Source organism: Cynoglossus semilaevis, chromosome 6 (assembly GCF_000523025.1).
Source record: "Cynoglossus semilaevis isolate Cse_v1.0 chromosome 6, Cse_v1.0, whole genome shotgun sequence".
Lineage (NCBI taxonomy): Eukaryota > Metazoa > Chordata > Actinopteri > Pleuronectiformes > Cynoglossidae > Cynoglossus > Cynoglossus semilaevis.
Genome location: NC_024312.1, coordinates 1,784,352 through 1,801,481, shown reverse-complemented (window position 1 = coordinate 1,801,481; position 17,130 = coordinate 1,784,352). Strand labels below are relative to the sequence as shown.

Below are 17,130 nucleotides of genomic sequence, written 5' to 3'. Positions count from 1 at the left end.
TCACACCGACGCCACCGCTGCTCTCTGACACGCCCTGGACAGAACAGGCCTGGGTTTAGAGACGTCAGCTGTGAGTGGATAAAGAAGCGGAGGTGCAGCTGGACTGACTGAACCTTAGAGTTCTCCTCATAGTTCCTGAGCTCCAGCAGCAGGTTCTGTTTGCGATTGCTGAGTTCACGGACCAGGTCCTGTTCAGCGCTGGAGTCCATGAGGTTTCCCTTCAGCTCTTTACTCGCCGGCAGGTAACCACGGACTACAGGACACACACACACACACACACACACACACACCATAGGCTTGACCATAGTTCATACATAGACCATACGTTTTTTTCATTCGTATTTAATATATTTACCTATTTATTTAAGTGAAACAAAAAGCTACTGAATATTCACCAAATATAAATGTAGATTTATAATTGCACGTCCTCTAACATGGTGGTTCCCAAGGTAGGGGGCAGTGTTTTCCACACAACATACCTTCTCCTTCTACTGAGGCACAGATGAGTTGTTTTTGTCCGTCCAGCCTGTAGTCTCCCTCCACCACTCCTGCCACCGAGGACGAGAGGTTGTCTTTAAAGATCACCTCTCCTGTGCGATCGCTACGAGCGTCGATCTGCCACAAAACAGGACGTTTGATCACAGTGAACTTCACTGATCCAACAATCAAATGACAACATATGGACCCTTTGAAGTGACACATTTTACACACTGACCTTTCCATTTGACCATCCAGTGATTAGCTCCACAACACCATCAGAATTTAGATCGAAGGCATGGATGCTCATCGCATGATTCTTTGACTTTATAAACACATAGAAAACAAATCTTATTAACAATCTTTATCTTCACAACAAGTGTCTTTTTAAAAGCTTTTTTTTTTTATTGTTGTAATACCTTGATTCTCCAGTAGCGGGCGTTGCGGTCATAGACTCCAACAGTTCCATTAGCAAGAGCGTAGCCAAACCTGCAGTCGTGCATGTGACATAACGCTGTCACAGTCTGAACGAAGGGCAGAGAGAGGTTAAAGGTCAGAGGTTAAATGATCAGAAATGATTTCCCACAGTTATCAACTAATCATTTAGTTGATAACTTTCCAGAGAGTAAAGTGTTTGACATCCTTTTACCTCATTCTCAGACATTTCAGAGACGAGCTCGTCCTCTTTGAACACTCGGATGTCGAAATCTTCAGATCCTACCAGTAGCTGTGAACATTAAAAATTAACAATCAACGAACAGCATTTTAAAAATGACATCATGGTCCAAAACAACCCTGGATTTTATCTGGTGTTTAGACTCTTGGCAGGAACATTGTGTATAAACTCCTGCAAACACTGACCTCATTTTTTCCGTCTCCAGTGAAGTCACTGAGGACAAGAGAGCGGACGTTGTCTCCAGTCACCTGTTGAAACAAATGCGTTATCAGGACTCGACTCTCGTGGTCTTATGTTGCAGGTAAAACCCAAACAGACAGAATATTTACTCTCACATCCAACAGCCTGGACGGACAAACGTCAGCTCTTCAGTCGCCTACTTGACTGATAACCTTCACAGACGTGAGGCGTAATAAAGTATAAAGTACCATTTTTACTGATGCTCCTTTTTTCCAGATTAGTACTTACTGTCCAGAATTTGTCATTTCCCATGTAGTCAAATCCTTGTAAGGCACAGTTTCCTCCAATAATGGCCAGTGGAGAAGAAATGTCACCAAGTTGACCCAACACAATAGCATTGGCTCCATCTGCTACCTGCACACACACACACAGATCAGAATTTTTAAAAATCATCCAACCTGAAGGGTTTTTTTATTTCACTCCTGTCTTTTGACGACATCCGTCCACAGTCTTACGTCTTTGTAGAAGACATCTGCGTTGTCGTGGACGTCGTAGGCCAGCAGGTTGGTCTGGGATCCCACCAGCAGGGTGTCTCCGGTCGTGTTCGGCCCCAGTTTCCCTGCAGTCAAACAGCTGACTGCCTGGTTGATGTTGAGAAGTGAGACGTCCGAGTCCTGGGCGCTCTGACTGAGCCGGTGAGAGACGGGTCTCTGAGCACGAGTGTGAGGGTTATGGATGAAAACCTATTTGAACAGAAATAGAAGAAAAACAACAAGAAGTCCGTCATACTTCCCGATGGTCACCATCCGAGGATTAATCTTGTGGTTTAATTTCAGGGTGAATATGGGGACCAGCATGTTGTCTGATCAGCTTAAAGCTAACAAGAAACAGGACAACAAGGTGGTTAAAAACAACAGGTTGTTGTTTTTTATGGGAGCACTTTGTTGACAAAAGGACTGAGGTTTTTCTCAACTGTATATCTGTTATACACGGTGTTTAATCCTAGAAAAAAGGATCAAATAAATAAATGTCTTCTCACGTAAACACCTGACTTTTCACTCGAAATAAAAGCGAACTTACAGTAACTACAGTAAAGACGCCGCTGACACTTGTACTACAGTAAACAGTCATTCTATCGGTACATATTTAGAAACTGTTATTTTACCACAGTGTGGATTTTTATATGTCATTAACTACTTGCATAAAATAAACCTTGTAGCGTTGCGTGATTTACCTTCACTAATGTAATTAACGGGCTTTACAGACGAGTCGTGTTGCTTAGCAACGAGATAGCAAGCTCGAGCTTCCCACAGGCTAATCTGCCTAAGGTTTCTGAAAAACGGCGAAAATGTCAACAAAATATCTCCTGCAACTGACATGAGAAAAGTCAACTACATACTGAGAAATATACACGAATGAAAGGTCGGTCTCACCTTGTCCTTTTCCTGTTTTTAAATATTAGTTCAGATTGACTGCGTAGCTAACGAGATAGCCGGAAGTCCCTGGTACAAACAGCGGTAGCAGAAACGGAACACAGTCAGCGGCATTTCCTGTCTGTCAAAATAAGAGCTCATTTTATTGAATTTGTGTTTAATGATTGTATGTAAGAGGGGAGTGTATTTAGAAAAAATACACGTTCTGTTTGATGTAAAATGTTCTTTTAATTATTTTTTTATTTCCTCTCTTTACATAAACAAATGGCAGTAAAATGGTCTGAATAAAATTAAATAGATTAAATAATAATAACAATATAATGGATAAAATAAAATAAATGTAAATAGAAAACTAATACTTGTTAATACTGCTAATAAACATAGCAGCAGTATTATCAGGTTCATTGTATGTTTTAGACAGACAAACGTTCCAAACCAACCTTTTAAAAAACTTTAATTACTGGATAAAGATATGGATCAACATGATAAGTTCAACATGTCATCTTTTCAGTCGTCTTTTCTGCAGCCCTGGTCCAGCTGCCTTTTTATTCAGTCATCCGTTTGTTTCAGGTTGTACTGTATCTTTTGGCAGGTCCACTTCTCTTCATTAAAACCATACGGTTCTCTCTGGTTCTGCTGCAGCGGAACATTCTCCCTTTGCCAATTTCGGTACAATTCTTCGTATTCACTATTTCTCCTTTCCCGCTGGACTTTATTGCAGCAGAAGGTCTTCAGTGTGTCCAGCTGACTCTTCAGTTCCCTGTTGGCCTTCTCCAGTTGGCTACATCGAGACACTGCGCTCTCCATCTTCTTCTGCGACAGACGCTCGACCTTATCCGTCAGTTCTCCGCGGCCACATTCAGTGAGTGATTTCGAGTCCACTGACCTGTTGTTCCTGGGAAAGACGACATCTTCACCTTCTGCCTTTGATACGTCACACCTCCTCCTGAGGTCGGAGCTTCCCTCCATGCCCTGAACCACGCTCTTCTTCTTCTTCTTCCTCTGTTGGTGTTTCCCTTCTCCCAGTCCTGCGTCACTCAGTCTTGACTTTTTCCTGGTCAGCTCCTCCACAGCCTCCTCCAGCTCTTTGATTGTTCTACTCCTGTCTACTTCATCTCCAGGGCTCTTCAGACAGCGAGAGTGTCCGTCCGTCTGAGTATCAGGGTCTTTGCTCTCTCCTAGTACATTGTTGGCCTTCTCCATAAGTTCCAGCAGGCGGGTCATCTCCTCCTCCAGATCCCTGCAGCTGCTCATGTTGACCTCGATGGCCGCATCACCCATCGGAAACCTTTGAAATAAGTCGTCCAGCTTCTTCCGTCCGTCTGTCTCTTCACAGTCCAGATGCCACAGGGACAGATTCTCCGTGAAGCTCTGTTGATCGTCCATCATGAAGCAGTTTGCCTTGGCCAGGTTTACTCCAAACCTACAGTGCTCCTCCTTCAGGATCTCCATCACATCTTTCATCTGTTTGAGTTTCCGACTTTTCTCATTATTTCCTTCACAAATCCTCCTCAGATGTTTAGGCAGTAAATCAGCCAGATGCTTCACATCAGCTTCTGTTTCAATTTTTTCTTCTTCCAACTTGAAGATCCGTGCCTGAAGGACGGCAGCCGCACTCGTGAGATCCTTATTCTTCTTCTCCAGCACTTTTACTCTTTCTTCACTCTCAGAGTTCCCTGCGTGGACCAGACTGTCCCTCAGAACCTGGTGTTCCTCCTTCTCTTGCACCAGAGCTTTCTCTGCGTCTGCCTGAGCCGCCAGACAACGTTCTGCTTCTTTCACCGCCGCGACCAATCGAGCGCAGGTAGAAACCAGCTGTGCCTCCAGAGTCTCACGGCTCTGGCGCTCATTTTCCAGGTGAGTTTTCATGTCAGCCAACTGAAACATCAGAGCGCTGACCTGGACTTTCAGACTGTGGTCGTGGCCTACGTTGAATTGCTCCAGCTCCAAAGTCTCCGTCTGTCCTTCCTGTTTTTTACCACTAGGCTTCTGACGTGGTGGTAGATGTGATTGACCTGATTCCTTCCTGGATTTTGTAGTAGCTACAGGCTGTTGTGTTTTTATGTTTCTTTCCTGACATGAAAAGTTCTTTGACACAGTCCCAGATTTCCTGGGTTTGTCCTTAACGTTGTCTTTAAAGTTCCTGGTCGTCAGTGTGTCCCAAGAAGACAAACGCTTTTCGACATCACCCAAACCAAGATCAGTCCTTTGTTCAACCTCATTCTCGTGTTTGTTCAGAACTCTAAGTGCCTTGTCAGCCTCTCTGCCTGTGACTTCATCTGTATCATCAGGACTGGTTCCACTGGGAGAGTCCCAGTCTGAGAGTTCAGCGTCTGAACACACAGGAAGTTCTGTTTTCTGTTTTCTCTCGTTGTTGCTCACACTATCGATGACCTTCTCCTCAGGTTTAACATCAACACTGAGCGAGTCCCAGTCAGAGAAGTCAACGACTTCCACCAAATTATTCCGACCATCACATGCACCGTCCTGATCGTTGGTTGAACCCAAACTGAAGGGATTCTTCGTACCGTCGCCTTTTGCATATTTGTTTAAAACAAACACTTTATTCTCACTTCCTCTCAGCTTTTTATCTTTATTGACAAAGTTAGAGGAACTACGTAACAATCCAGGTGGGTTCGTGTTCTGTGGCGTTTCCTCTTCATCGTTCTCAGAAGAATTCCAACATTCTTCCGTCTCTGACTGAGACGTGTCTTCAGGGTCGGACTCCTCATTCCAACGCTTCAAAGCTTCTTCCTTTTTCACTGGAATTTTATGTTGTCTTTTTAACTGCGGTTTATCCTCGTACTGTTTTATTTGCCCGTCTTTTAGCTTAGACAACAGCGGGAGGCAACGGAAAAAGCCATTTTTGGAGGCGTAGTCATGAGCTGACCATCCCTTGATGTCCTTCAGTGTGATGTCAGCGTTAAAATGCATCAGCAGCTGCAGCATGTGCATCTGTCCCTTGCTGGCGGCTATCATCAGAGGAGACTTCCGGTCTTGGTCTGTGATGTTGACGTCGGCGTTCTGCTGGAGTAGAGTCTCCGCCATTTTTATGTGATTATCACGGACCGCCACGGTCAGGGGCGTGAAGCCCTTCTTGTTCTGGATGTTGATGTCAGCCTTGTGCTTCAGGAGCAGGACGGCGATGGAGATGGGAGGGTTTTTGGCCGCACAGTGGAGGGCAGTGTTGCCACCGACGTCTGGCATGTCGGGCTCGGCGCCGTGCTCCAGCAGGATCTTCACACACTGCTTGTGCTGCCCCTGCACCGCCTTCATCAGGGCAGATCTTTTCCTGTCGTCGTAAACGTTGACCTCGGCTTTTCTCTCCAGCAGGAAGTGCACCACCTCGGCATGTCCTCGAGCACAGGCCACATGAAAGGCATCGCTGGTCTGCTTGTTGAGTTGAGCAACATCTGTCCTAATGTCCAGTCTCTTCAACTTTGTCAAGTCGCCCTTCGACGCAGCCTTGAAAAACTCCTTCAGGTCTTTTTCTGGCGGCTCCTCGTTGTGAGAGATCAGACCAGATGTGTAAGAGGACACACACTTGTGTGTGTTTGTGTTGAACAGGTTAAATATCTTCTTCATAGTTGACGGCAGATGATTGGCTCTGGAGCTGTTTAAAACACATCAGAGCTGCAGAACGTAGATGAGAAGATGTCCCATGTGTGTCTGTTGTTTTTGTAATCATGATATGATAGCAGAATTTCTCTTTCAGAAAATATCAAAGCCAATGAGAAAAGATCAGAGACATTATAGATAGATGAAGATAAAAGCTTTAATTATCCCTGCAGATAAAATACACCAAGAGACTTTACACATAAATAAACAAAGGTCCAGTCAAGGCAGAGGTTTCACACACAAAAATGAACCATTCATCTGAAATAATCAAAATCAAAATTCCATTTAATAAAGTGTTTTTTAAAATGATAATTGTATTCTCCAGAACAACATGAATTTATATTAATGCTGCAGGGGGTCAAAAGGTTGGGCTCGTCCGGGATTTGAACCCGGGACCTCTCGCACCCTAAGCGAGAATCATACCCCTAGACCAACGAGCCTCATACAGAGACTCAAAACCGTTCTTCTACAGATTCATACAAGCCCCTGTCGGACTGGTGATGTGGCAGACGAAGAACTGCTAAAGTCGTCTGGCGACTTGCTACCATCTAGTGGTCATCAGTGTAAACGCCACATTGACGAACACGCATAAGGCACACGAGAGGATGTGACCTGGAAAACCTAAATTTAATTTAAAACAGAGACTTCAGCGATCATTTTATAAAACTGTACATTTATAAGACAATGGTTTATACGTTAAACTATTGAAGAATGCATTAAATCTAGATACATGTGTCGTATACATTAAAACTGAATTTCACCGGTGTGTGATGAAGTTTAAAATAACGACGTTAATAAAATAAATGCAGTAAAATGTGATTTATTTTTAAAAAATCCGTATCGGTGAGTGTAATGTTTCTATAAAGTTGATGATATTTGTGTAAATCTGTCGCCTGGGAGTCACAGCGCAGGAGAAATGAATCCCATTCTTCTCGTGTTCGCCTCTGTTCGTGTATGTCCCTCTTTACTCGCCGTAGTTAGCTTTGTATAACTTTCCCCATGTGTTTACCGGTGCGGGAATCTACACAGGAACGTTTACAGATATGGCAACAGAAGCAAAACGACTCAAGGTTAAAAAAAGACAAAAACTATATATAAAATTACACACAACGGACGTGGAGTTGTTTTTGGCGCAGCTTAAATCTATCGGCTACATGCTAGCTCGCTAGGTGAAATGTGGAAGTATTAATGTTTTCTATGGCTGTGGTTCTGTGGCTGACAGGTGGATGATTCCTCAAAGACCCGCCGACTGGAGAGGTTTCTTCAGTGGTGTGACGACGTTGGTCTGGTACTCAGTAATAAGGTGATGTTTTAGTCGATCTGAAAGAGATATTCGACATTCGTCGTATTTATCATTCACTGGGTCGTAACGCCCACCTGTCGGAGACCTCCCCATGAGTCCAGTACATTTGTCTCTGTCCACAGGTGTATGTGAGTGCAGAGGGAACCGTGTCAGAGTACGGGATGTTGGCTAAAGATGACATAGAGGAAGGGGAAGTTTTATTCACCATCCCCAGGTCAGCTCTCCTCCACCAGGGGACGACCAAGGTTGCTGCCTTGCTGGAGAAAGGTAACTTCTTCTTTATTCACAAAAAAAAAACTCAAAAATATTCAACTCTTGCCTCACTGTGTTATTTTCTTTTTTTTCCAAACAGAGAAGTCAGCTCTGCAGAACTCCTCAGGCTGGGTTCCTCTGCTGTTGGCTCTGCTTTATGAGTACACTTCCTCAGAGTCCCACTGGGGGGCGTATCTGTCTCTGTGGACAGATTTTAAGACATTGGATCATCCCATATTCTGGTAACAAAACAAAAAAATTAGATTACACACTTTTTAAAAAAATGTATCAACATTTCAAATCACATTATGACTTTTACTCTGTCTTTGTTTCTTGAGTCAGCATCTTATTGGTTAACTATTGGTTAACTAGATTAACTAAGAGTCTGTTCCAGGCTCAGAAATTCCTACGGGGATTAACTGATCACTTCATGTATGCAGCTGTTGGCAATGAATGGAGCAGTAAAAATGTTATTATTATTAATATTATTATTATATCAAATATTCCAATAATCCAGTTTTTTAAAAACTGGGCCAAATTAAGCAGAGAGGTCAAATCATCACACTGCAAAGTATTCCATAATGGTACGAAATTATGGAATTTGGAATTATGGAATTATGGATTTCTTAAGCCTTTAGATTTCTTCATTATATATACAATAATTATTAACATTCAGGAACATAAATACAGACTAAACATACTGGAATACTCAATAGTCTGTTGTAGACTGTTATAACAGTAAGTTGTCAAAACATTAATTATTGGCTACTTACAGATGAGTCATTTTATGACCATAGGGAATAAAAGGTGGGCTCGTCCGGGATTTGAACCCGGGACCTCTCGCACCCTAAGCGAGAATCATACCCCTAGACCAACGAGCCTCATACAGAGATGTTGAAGTACTGCCCTTCTTTACAACGTTAGAACTTCTATGAACCTGGTGATGTGGCAGACTGAAGAGAGCTGAGAAAGTCTCCTGACAGATCACTACCATCTAGTGGTTATCAGTGAGAACTACAATGATGACTGACTGCAGGACGATTTACCAAAAACTGCAACTAACAAATATTTTTTTACAAGAAATCTCAGCGAAAACATCGACATTTGTAAGAAAGAAAATGTTAAGTTTAATCGTTAAACGAGGCATTTAAAGTGTGAAACAAACAAACAAACAAACACATTTGTTAGTATAGTATATAAATTATTTACGAGGCATTTAAAGTGTGAAACAAACAAATACATTTGTTAGTATAGTATATTAATTATTTAGAATGTCCCAATTCAAATTGTTCCAGGAAGCTTTAACCTTCAAAATGCAAACACAACCGACTACTGCTTTAAATTATGAGACTTATATCAAAAATAATTTTGATTTCTTAAAATAACTTAATGTCCATATATATATATTATCAACATCAGGTGTCACGTCATGTAAAAGTGTTTTCTAGAAGGTTTTTCTTCTCCTTCATCACAAGATGACTTTTACTGCTTAAAAATGTACTGTTTACACTGTTATTCTGTCCTGCCCAGAGAGCACAGCATGATTTAATGTGAACTAATGATTGACTATTGCAAAACGTGGGCTCGTCCGGGATTTGAACCCGGGACCTCTCGCACCCTAAGCGAGAATCATACCCCTAGACCAACGAGCCTCATACAGAGATGTTGAAGTACTGCCCTTCTTTACAACGTTAGAACTTCTATGAACCTGGTGATGTGGCAGACTGAAGAGAGCTGAGAAAGTCTCCTGACAGATCACTACCATCTAGTGGTTATCAGTGAGAACTACAATGATGACTGACTGCAGGACGATTTACCAAAAACTGCAACTAACAAATATTTTTTTACAAGAAATCTCAGCGAAAACATCGACATTTGTAAGAAAGAAAATGTTAAGTTTAATCGTTAAACGAGGCATTTAAAGTGTGAAACAAACAAACAAACAAACACATTTGTTAGTATAGTATATAAATTATTTACAATGTCCCAATTCAAATTGTTCCAGGAAGCTTTAACCTTCAAAATGCAAACACAACCGACTACTGCTTTAAATTATGAGACTTATATCAAAAATGTCCTAAGAATTTTGATTTCTTTAAATAACTTAATGTCCATATATATATATTATCAACATCAGGTGTCACGTCATGTAAAAGTTTTTTCTAGAAGGTTTTTCTTCTCCTTCATCACAAGATGACTTTTACTGCTTAAAAATGTACTGTTTACACTGTTATTCTGTCCTGCCCAGAGAGCACAGCATGATTTAATGTGAACTAATGATTGACTATTGCAAAACGTGGGCTCGTCCGGGATTTGAACCCGGGACCTCTCGCACCCTAAGCGAGAATCATACCCCTAGACCAACGAGCCACATATGTTGAGGGAAAACGTTTTCTCAGAAGTCTTCACAAACCCATGTAGAACTGGTGATGTGGCAAAACAGAATTGCTGCAGAATTTTGTGTCCTTACCACCATCTTGTGGTGATTGTGGAAACTACACCGCATGTGTTTTTTTTGTATACTTTTACAAAAGTTCTAAGCGCAAAAAAAAAGAAAAAAGAAAATGCTGCCTCAAGTCAAGTCAGATTGCACTATTTAAACAAAGGGAGTAAAGCCATCAAATGTTCTTCACTGTATAAAAAAGAAGCAGAAAATACAACAAAACATTTTCCTTCCATGCAGGTCCAAGAAGGAGAGAGAGCGCCTCCTACAGGGCACAGGTGTTCCAGAGGCTGTGGACAGAGATGAGAGCAACATTCATAAGGAGTACACGACTGTGGTCCTGCCGTTCATGACTCGGCATCCAGACTTATGGAACCCTAGTGTTCACACCCTGGAGCTGTACACTCAGCTGGTGGCCTTCATCATGGCCTACAGGTGAGTTCATGAAACATCTCAGCTCATTTTTACTACAGTGTTTTGCTTTTGTCATCTCTGATTGTCCTTTTTCTGCCTGTAGTTTCCAGGAGCCGCAGAGCGAGGATGAGACGGATGATGAAGACGAGGATGAAGAGGAGCTTCCCAGTCCACCAGTGATGGTTCCAATGGCAGACATGCTGAACCACATATCCAATCACAATGCTAATCTGGAATTCATGCAGGTGCGGTGAAAACTAAGTGTTAATTTTTAATTAATTAATTAAATTAAATTATTATTTTTTAAATTTTCTTATTTCTGTCTCCATGGTTCCCAGGACTGTTTGAAGATGGTTTGTGTGCGGCCTGTTCAGAAAGGTCAGGAGGTTTTCAACACCTACGGTCAAATGGCAAACTGGCAGCTGCTCCACATGTACGGCTTCACGGAACCATATCCCAGCAACAGCAACGACACCGCTGACATTCCTGCGGCCAACCTCTACACAGTCTGCACCCAAGGTGAGCGGAACCAGAACCGACTCACACAGAAGACGTTTTGATGGATATCAAAACACATTTAAAGTGGTTCGTTTTTTTTCTTTTCTTGCAGGTATTCAGTCTGATTCAGATCGCCAGCTGGTGGAGGAGCAGTGGGAAATGGTGTGTCAGTTAAATGACCACAAAGAAACTTTTGTCTTTGGCCAGCAGGGGTGCCTTACTGACACAGAGCTTCACACCACACTGAAGGTGAGGCCAACCAAACCTACAGAAGATTGAGAATTCTTCTTCTCAAAGACTCTAACGGGATTTTGTATCGTTTCAGGTTCTGTGTTTGTCACAGCAGGAGTTTTCAGAGTTCAAAGAAAATGAAGGGTGGGAGGAGGAAGATGAGGAGGAGGATGATGAAAACATTACCCACCTTTTCTCCGACGAGGGTCTCCCAGAGTTGAAGCCTCCATGGAAGAGGCTGCTGCATCAAACGGCCCGTTTGACTCTCAGGTCCTACGCTAACGGAGTGGAGGATGTGGAGCAGGTCCTGCTCAGTGACCGGCTGCTGATAGAGGACGAAGCAGCGTTTGCTAAGCTGAGCAGCAGGGAACAGAAAGCCCTGCATGTCAGATACGGACAGAAAAAGATCCTGTACAAAGTCCTGGAGCTCACAGCAACATGAGCCACGTCTGACACACCATGATGTGATAAAAATGTTTCTTAAACATGTGGTTTTTGTCTGAAATCACTTTATGAAAGTGTAATATGTTTTGATTTTTTTTTAGTTTCTAAACTTGGATTTGAATGTCATGTCTGTCAGGTACGTCACATTTAACACCTGAATAATACTAAAATATAGAAGGTAATCTTATAAAACATTTTAATGTTTTTTATTTATTTTATTTTTATTAAAAAACAGGCAAATTGCAGGTCCGTACTTTCTAAACTCCTTCTGCGTTGCTTTACCCTCTAAACGCCACAAGGTGTCAGACTAGACCCAAAAATCATCACGCCACCGTGAGAACGTAGAGGAAGACGAGGTACCTGGGCCGCTAACTGGAGAGATAATTGCTAAAGGTAACATAATCGAAAAAACTCTTAATTGTCTTGCGAGAAATTATTCAAAATGAGAAAAAAAGTCACGTAGTGTCTTGAGCATTTTAGAAAAAAAAGAAATCTAAATGTTTTGACCACGTTTCGACTGTTCCGTAGAACTATAATCTTAAGTTTATCGGACCTCCTGTCACTTTAGCCTAACGGCTACGTGAGAAATACTTTCAGCTACGATACTTTCCATTTTAAGTATGTTACAAAATACGCCTATTTAATCATATTTACTTTTAAAGTTTTTTCATATAAAAAATAAATGAACAAACTAATGACGTTACAATTCAGTTCTAGTGAAATTAATTCAAATTTAACCTAAATATCAACGTGTAATGTCACGGTCATGGCGTCATCTAAGTTTTTCAAGTTTTACAACTTAGATGATTATAATAATAGTTATTAAAGTAAATTAATTTAGTTAGTAAAATTTACCATTTTTTTTATATTTAATGCGACATTTAAAAGATGATTCTTGATTTAATGCTCGTCCTGCAGCAGTTTATTGGTTCACACTTTTCATTGCTTTACTTAAAAACGTAAAAACTTTTATTTTTCCTTTGTGTTTTTCACTGTTGCTGACATAACTCAGCCAGTGGAAATGCAGACTTTTTTTTCTTTTTCTTTTTTTAATTTGTCCTTTCACAGCTCAGAGAGAATTGGTGGTTAATGTCTGTTCAAGTGAATCACAGCTGAAGACATTGTGGTCGACTCCCTCAACCAGACACACAACCACACAGTGCACACTGTGACACACTTACACTCCCCTTCTCCCCCCGTCCCCCTCCTCAGCCTGGGGTCACAGTGTCATTTTATGATAGTAGCCAATTCCAGCAGGGATCATTTAATTCTCCAGCATGATTGATACTAGTGCAGGTTAAATGGGGGAAAAAGGTCCGTTCTATTAAGAGATCAGTGGCTAGTGGAGACCTCCCTCTTAAATAGTCATATTTTTCCAGTAGGTGTGTGTGTGTGTGTGTGTCAGTCACTTTCTGGATTCACTGTGGAGAAGGGGACGGAGACAGTGTGAGGAGATCATCCACACGGGTCAAATTAAATAATTTAAAAAGCATTGACAGCACAATTTGTTCACTCAGTGTTATTGCTCTGACCCCTATTACTGTCAATGGGCTGCTTCATTTGAAGCTCGCCGGCTTCTCAAGGTGTAATCTCTCCAGGCTGCGGTGGAAGTGGTGTAAGACAAAGACAGAGGGGAAAAAAAACCCTTAATGGTCATTTTGAAGCCATTAGGGTTAAATTGTAGTGATTGAGAAACATTATTATTTCTACTAAAATCATCTATCAGTTAGAACTGCAGATGAGGATGTAATTATGAGCTCATGAGTGGAGAAAATGCAGAGTTTATTGCCTATTAAATGGCATATTCTGTTAACCTTTACCTAACAGAGTTTTCTTTTCTTTTTTCTTTTTTCTTTTTTTTTTAATGTCTTCATTAACAGGCAGCAGCAGGCGACCAGTTTGACCTTCCTCAAACGTACAGTAGAGATGGACGAGAGTTTGAAGTCAGGGACACGTACTGCACACAGTGATGTTAGTGAAAATAAAAATATTCAGATATAATAAATCTGATGATAACACTGGATACTGACTGGTGAACAGGTTGGATTTATGGAATTTTTTCTTGCATGTTTGGTGCTTTATTTTGTATTTCCTTTTTTTACCTAGGACGGTAATCCAGCTTTGGATCTGGAACTTTCTGTGTCCGACGCCCAGTGTCGTGCAGAAAGTGCAAGCACCCTTTCACTTCAGCTTTTGGAATTTAAAAGTCATCTACTGGAGGCCGTAGAAGAGCTGCATATCAGGAAGGTAACGTTGTGTTAATGGTACTTTCTCTTTAACATTTAGTGTAAAAATGTGGATTGTTAGTAGTCGGTCGAAGACAATCTTTGTCACTCATACACACACAAACTCGCGCCTGTTGTTTGTCGTGTTATGAGTGTGAATTTGTTTGTTAAAAAAATTGCTGTAAATACATGTTGGGTTCGTTGCCTGCAGCAGTTCCATAAACCTGACGACGTGTCCAGAGTGTGTTTAAAGGTTAGAGCAGCAGAAATGGGCTGCTGCTCGTTTGTTGCCATTTGTTTTTTATTGTTATGGCCGTGTTAACTGTGATACAAACACAACGTGGTGTATCAGTGTGATCCTCCTCAGGCTCTGCTGTTATCACAGCACCACTTTGTAGTTGTGTTGGCTGCTGGGTGGAGAGGTTAAGAAGCAGGCGGATGTCATCATGGTGCCGGACATTCCTGAGCAGGTCAAACGCCAACATTCTCTTTCTCTCTTGATTTCCTTCTTTTTTTAATACAGAATCCTCCTGTTAAACTCTGCTCTGGTTTCTTTAGACCATGAGTAAAATGTAGAAGAAGTCACTTTGACTTTGGTGACTTATTACAGTAGAAGGAATCTTTTAAAAAAAACTTCAGGATAGAGTATATCTGATCTAATGTAGAAGAAGTCACTTTGACTTTGGCGACTTATTACAGTAGAAGGAATCTTTAAAAAAAAAAAAACTTCAGGATAAAGTATATCTGATCCTGTCGAATACGTCGTCGCATTTTAATTTTTCTTTTTCGTGTTTAGAGCCACATAAAAGGCGTCCGTTCAGAACAGTTATATAAACCGCAGAAAGACGATCGGCCATGACAAATATACGATGTGAAAAGTCGTGAATTTTCACACTGTAAGTAAAAGCACGATAAATTAGGATTTTAGTGCCTGCAGCCTCCGGTCGCTGGACTTCAGGTTTTTAAAGGCGTGTAGACACACAGATGCAGGTTTGTCATAGAATCTCTACCAGGGACAATTTAGTGATGACTTGTCCAACGTCCACCGCTACGTAACAGGGTTTTTGTTGACAATAGTAGTTTAGAAACGACCCATTAGGTGATTGACAACTGACATTTACTTGAAACCTGTGATGACTGACTAATTCTGCAGTCAGAGGATGGAAGAAAAGTCAAAAGTCCTGGAAACACTTATTGTTTTTACAAGTCACCTCAGAGCAGCTCTTCAGTTTCCATCCATGCACAAAGTGTTGCTTAACAAACGTCTCATCAACGGGTCGTTGGCGTGGAGCTGTCAGCCCGTTTACACATGCTGACTGAACCAAAACGCAGACGGTGAAGGAAAGGAAAACAGCCTCCTCTCACGTGTTCACGGCGCAGTTTGTGGAGGCAGTTCGTTGTCAGCAAATATGTGGCTCGAGGGCCTCTGTAGTGGACCGTGTGGTCGGTGTGTTTTTTCTTAGACAACAACATAGGCGCAGTAAAATACGTCTAGAATATTGACTGGTAACCCTCTGATAACACTGTTTATTTGTTTTTCCACCAATCAGGAAAGAAAAGATCAAAATCAGGGACTACTTCCTGTGGAACCTGTCAGAAAATGTCCATTTTTTTGTCCCCACAGACGTCTCTGACTGAAGTCCCCGCTTAAATATAAAAACAGTTTCTCGCTCTCACACAAACACTAATTATTCCTGTGTGGAAAAGTAACAGCTTTATCTTCCTGTCCACTCCTTTTTCTTTTTAAGTGCCGTGCACGCTGGTAGCATAGTTTAATAGGAACTTATAAAATAAACTCAGTGAGTTAACCAGCTCCCACGTGCACATAAAAAAGTCCTGTGGATATAGAGAGCAATTGACTTTTACCTGCCTTCCCCAGGGGAGAGGGAGGATAGGGATGGCGTTCCATAAATATCACCTCCCTTCTTGTGTTCCTCTCGTGCTTTTACAAAAAGATACGGAGGATGTGAAGCAGGGAAACTTGAAGCACTTTTGGCCAAGAAAGAGTTATTTGCCTGCAGAGTCAAAGACTTAATGGATTTTTTTTCCCAACCATTCCTGTCCAGATCACACTGTACTCCAGTACTTCATGTCCTCACTGATAGCTGTGATACTTTGAGGAAGGATGCCTTTCCGTAGGGCGTGGACACGAAATACTTTCAATGATATGAGTGTCAAATTGTTTCATTTATAAACAAAAATAGTCAAATAGTTCTCAGATCAGCAGCATGTATTCTGCAACATGACAGTGTGATTTTACAGCAAAAATACAGAAAGAAATGGTGACAAGTAGGTGGTTGGTGGACTGGACAAAAAAAGTTTGTACTGTCCCTTTACTAAGGTAGTGAAGCAGGTGTGTCTGTGCTGCAGGAGGCAGAGACGAGATTTGAAGATCGGATCAATAAACTCATGTTGGAGAAGCAAGAGCTGGAGAGAGAAACGGTATGAAATTTAATTTAATATTTATGTTTTTATTCCTGTCAACGGAGCTGAGATTAAGTTAGCCCTGACCTGGAAATATATGTTAGAATTTTTTTAGCCCTGACCTGGAAATATATGTTAGTATTTTGACTAAAATGTTGTATTTAAAAATAAAAATATCCATGTAATATCACTCCCAGTAAACTGTTTTCTCATTGGTTGCTCGGTGCCACAGGAGGCCCTCCAGCTTCAGATGAAAACATCAGCCACTCAGCACACAGAGTCACTCAGCGACCTTAAACAGCAGGTACGTTTATATGAAAAAAAAAAACACATTCATATCAAACACAAACAAATCTAATGATGAAGTTTTTTTTTTCTCTCCCTCAAGTTGCAAGACAAAATCAGACTGAGTGAGGAAGAAAAGGTAGAGTATAAAAAGTTTTTTTTTTTTATTTCCTTGTCTGTTGTTCAGTCAGTGAGTTTTTTTTATGCTGTGTCTAATGTGTCATTTC

At 41.4% G+C, this 17,130-nt stretch overlaps 4 protein-coding genes and 4 non-coding genes across 14 annotated transcripts in view; 2 read left to right on the top strand and 6 right to left on the bottom strand.

Annotated features, from left to right (window-relative positions):
• bbs2 (Bardet-Biedl syndrome 2) overlaps positions 1 to 2,884 on the bottom strand; it is a 6,796-nt gene extending 3,912 nt beyond the window's left edge. The window contains 9 exon segments of the mRNA XM_008311116.3: positions 114 to 253; positions 480 to 615; positions 716 to 802; positions 897 to 1,001; positions 1,127 to 1,204; positions 1,339 to 1,401; positions 1,622 to 1,747; positions 1,849 to 2,210; positions 2,767 to 2,884. Of these exon segments, the coding sequence (XP_008309338.1) occupies positions 114 to 253; positions 480 to 615; positions 716 to 802; positions 897 to 1,001; positions 1,127 to 1,204; positions 1,339 to 1,401; positions 1,622 to 1,747; positions 1,849 to 2,190 (1,077 nt within the window). The 5' untranslated portion in view covers positions 2,191 to 2,210; positions 2,767 to 2,884.
• Positions 2,885 to 3,020: 136 nt separating this feature from the next.
• Positions 3,021 to 7,166, bottom strand: LOC103379536 (ankyrin repeat domain-containing protein 20A2-like). Its single transcript, XM_008311115.3, has one exon. It carries the CDS (start codon positions 6,349 to 6,351, stop codon positions 3,316 to 3,318), a length of 3,036 nt encoding a protein of 1,011 aa, XP_008309337.1. The 5' UTR covers positions 6,352 to 7,166; the 3' UTR covers positions 3,021 to 3,315.
• trnap-agg (transfer RNA proline (anticodon AGG)) lies at positions 6,753 to 6,824 on the bottom strand. Its single transcript has one exon. It is a non-coding gene; the product is annotated as a tRNA-Pro (tRNA).
• Positions 7,167 to 7,312: 146 nt separating the features above from the next.
• On the top strand, positions 7,313 to 12,004 carry setd6 (SET domain containing 6, protein lysine methyltransferase). The gene is made up of 9 exons (XM_008311114.3): positions 7,313 to 7,454; positions 7,607 to 7,687; positions 7,810 to 7,954; positions 8,040 to 8,181; positions 10,623 to 10,817; positions 10,900 to 11,041; positions 11,135 to 11,315; positions 11,407 to 11,543; positions 11,620 to 12,004. Exons 1-9 carry the CDS (start codon positions 7,428 to 7,430, stop codon positions 11,965 to 11,967), a joined length of 1,398 nt encoding a protein of 465 aa, XP_008309336.1. The 5' UTR covers positions 7,313 to 7,427; the 3' UTR covers positions 11,968 to 12,004.
• On the bottom strand, positions 8,749 to 8,820 carry trnap-agg (transfer RNA proline (anticodon AGG)). Its single transcript has one exon. It is a non-coding gene; the product is annotated as a tRNA-Pro (tRNA).
• trnap-agg (transfer RNA proline (anticodon AGG)) lies at positions 9,520 to 9,591 on the bottom strand. Its single transcript has one exon. It is a non-coding gene; the product is annotated as a tRNA-Pro (tRNA).
• Positions 10,238 to 10,309, bottom strand: trnap-agg (transfer RNA proline (anticodon AGG)). The gene has a single exon. It is a non-coding gene; the product is annotated as a tRNA-Pro (tRNA).
• Positions 11,968 to 17,130, top strand: part of LOC103379534 (trichohyalin) — a 50,061-nt gene continuing 44,898 nt past the window's right edge. For all 7 annotated transcript variants that reach the window (XM_008311111.3, XM_008311110.3, XM_008311113.3 and 4 more), the window contains exons 1-7: positions 11,968 to 12,105; positions 12,205 to 12,362; positions 13,850 to 13,940; positions 14,076 to 14,216; positions 16,565 to 16,636; positions 16,851 to 16,922; positions 17,007 to 17,042. In XM_008311111.3, coding sequence (XP_008309333.1) covers positions 13,896 to 13,940; positions 14,076 to 14,216; positions 16,565 to 16,636; positions 16,851 to 16,922; positions 17,007 to 17,042 — 366 coding nt within the window. In that variant the 5' untranslated portion in view covers positions 11,968 to 12,105; positions 12,205 to 12,362; positions 13,850 to 13,895. The remainder of the gene's footprint in view (positions 12,106 to 12,204; positions 12,363 to 13,849; positions 13,941 to 14,075; positions 14,217 to 16,564; positions 16,637 to 16,850; positions 16,923 to 17,006; positions 17,043 to 17,130) is intronic.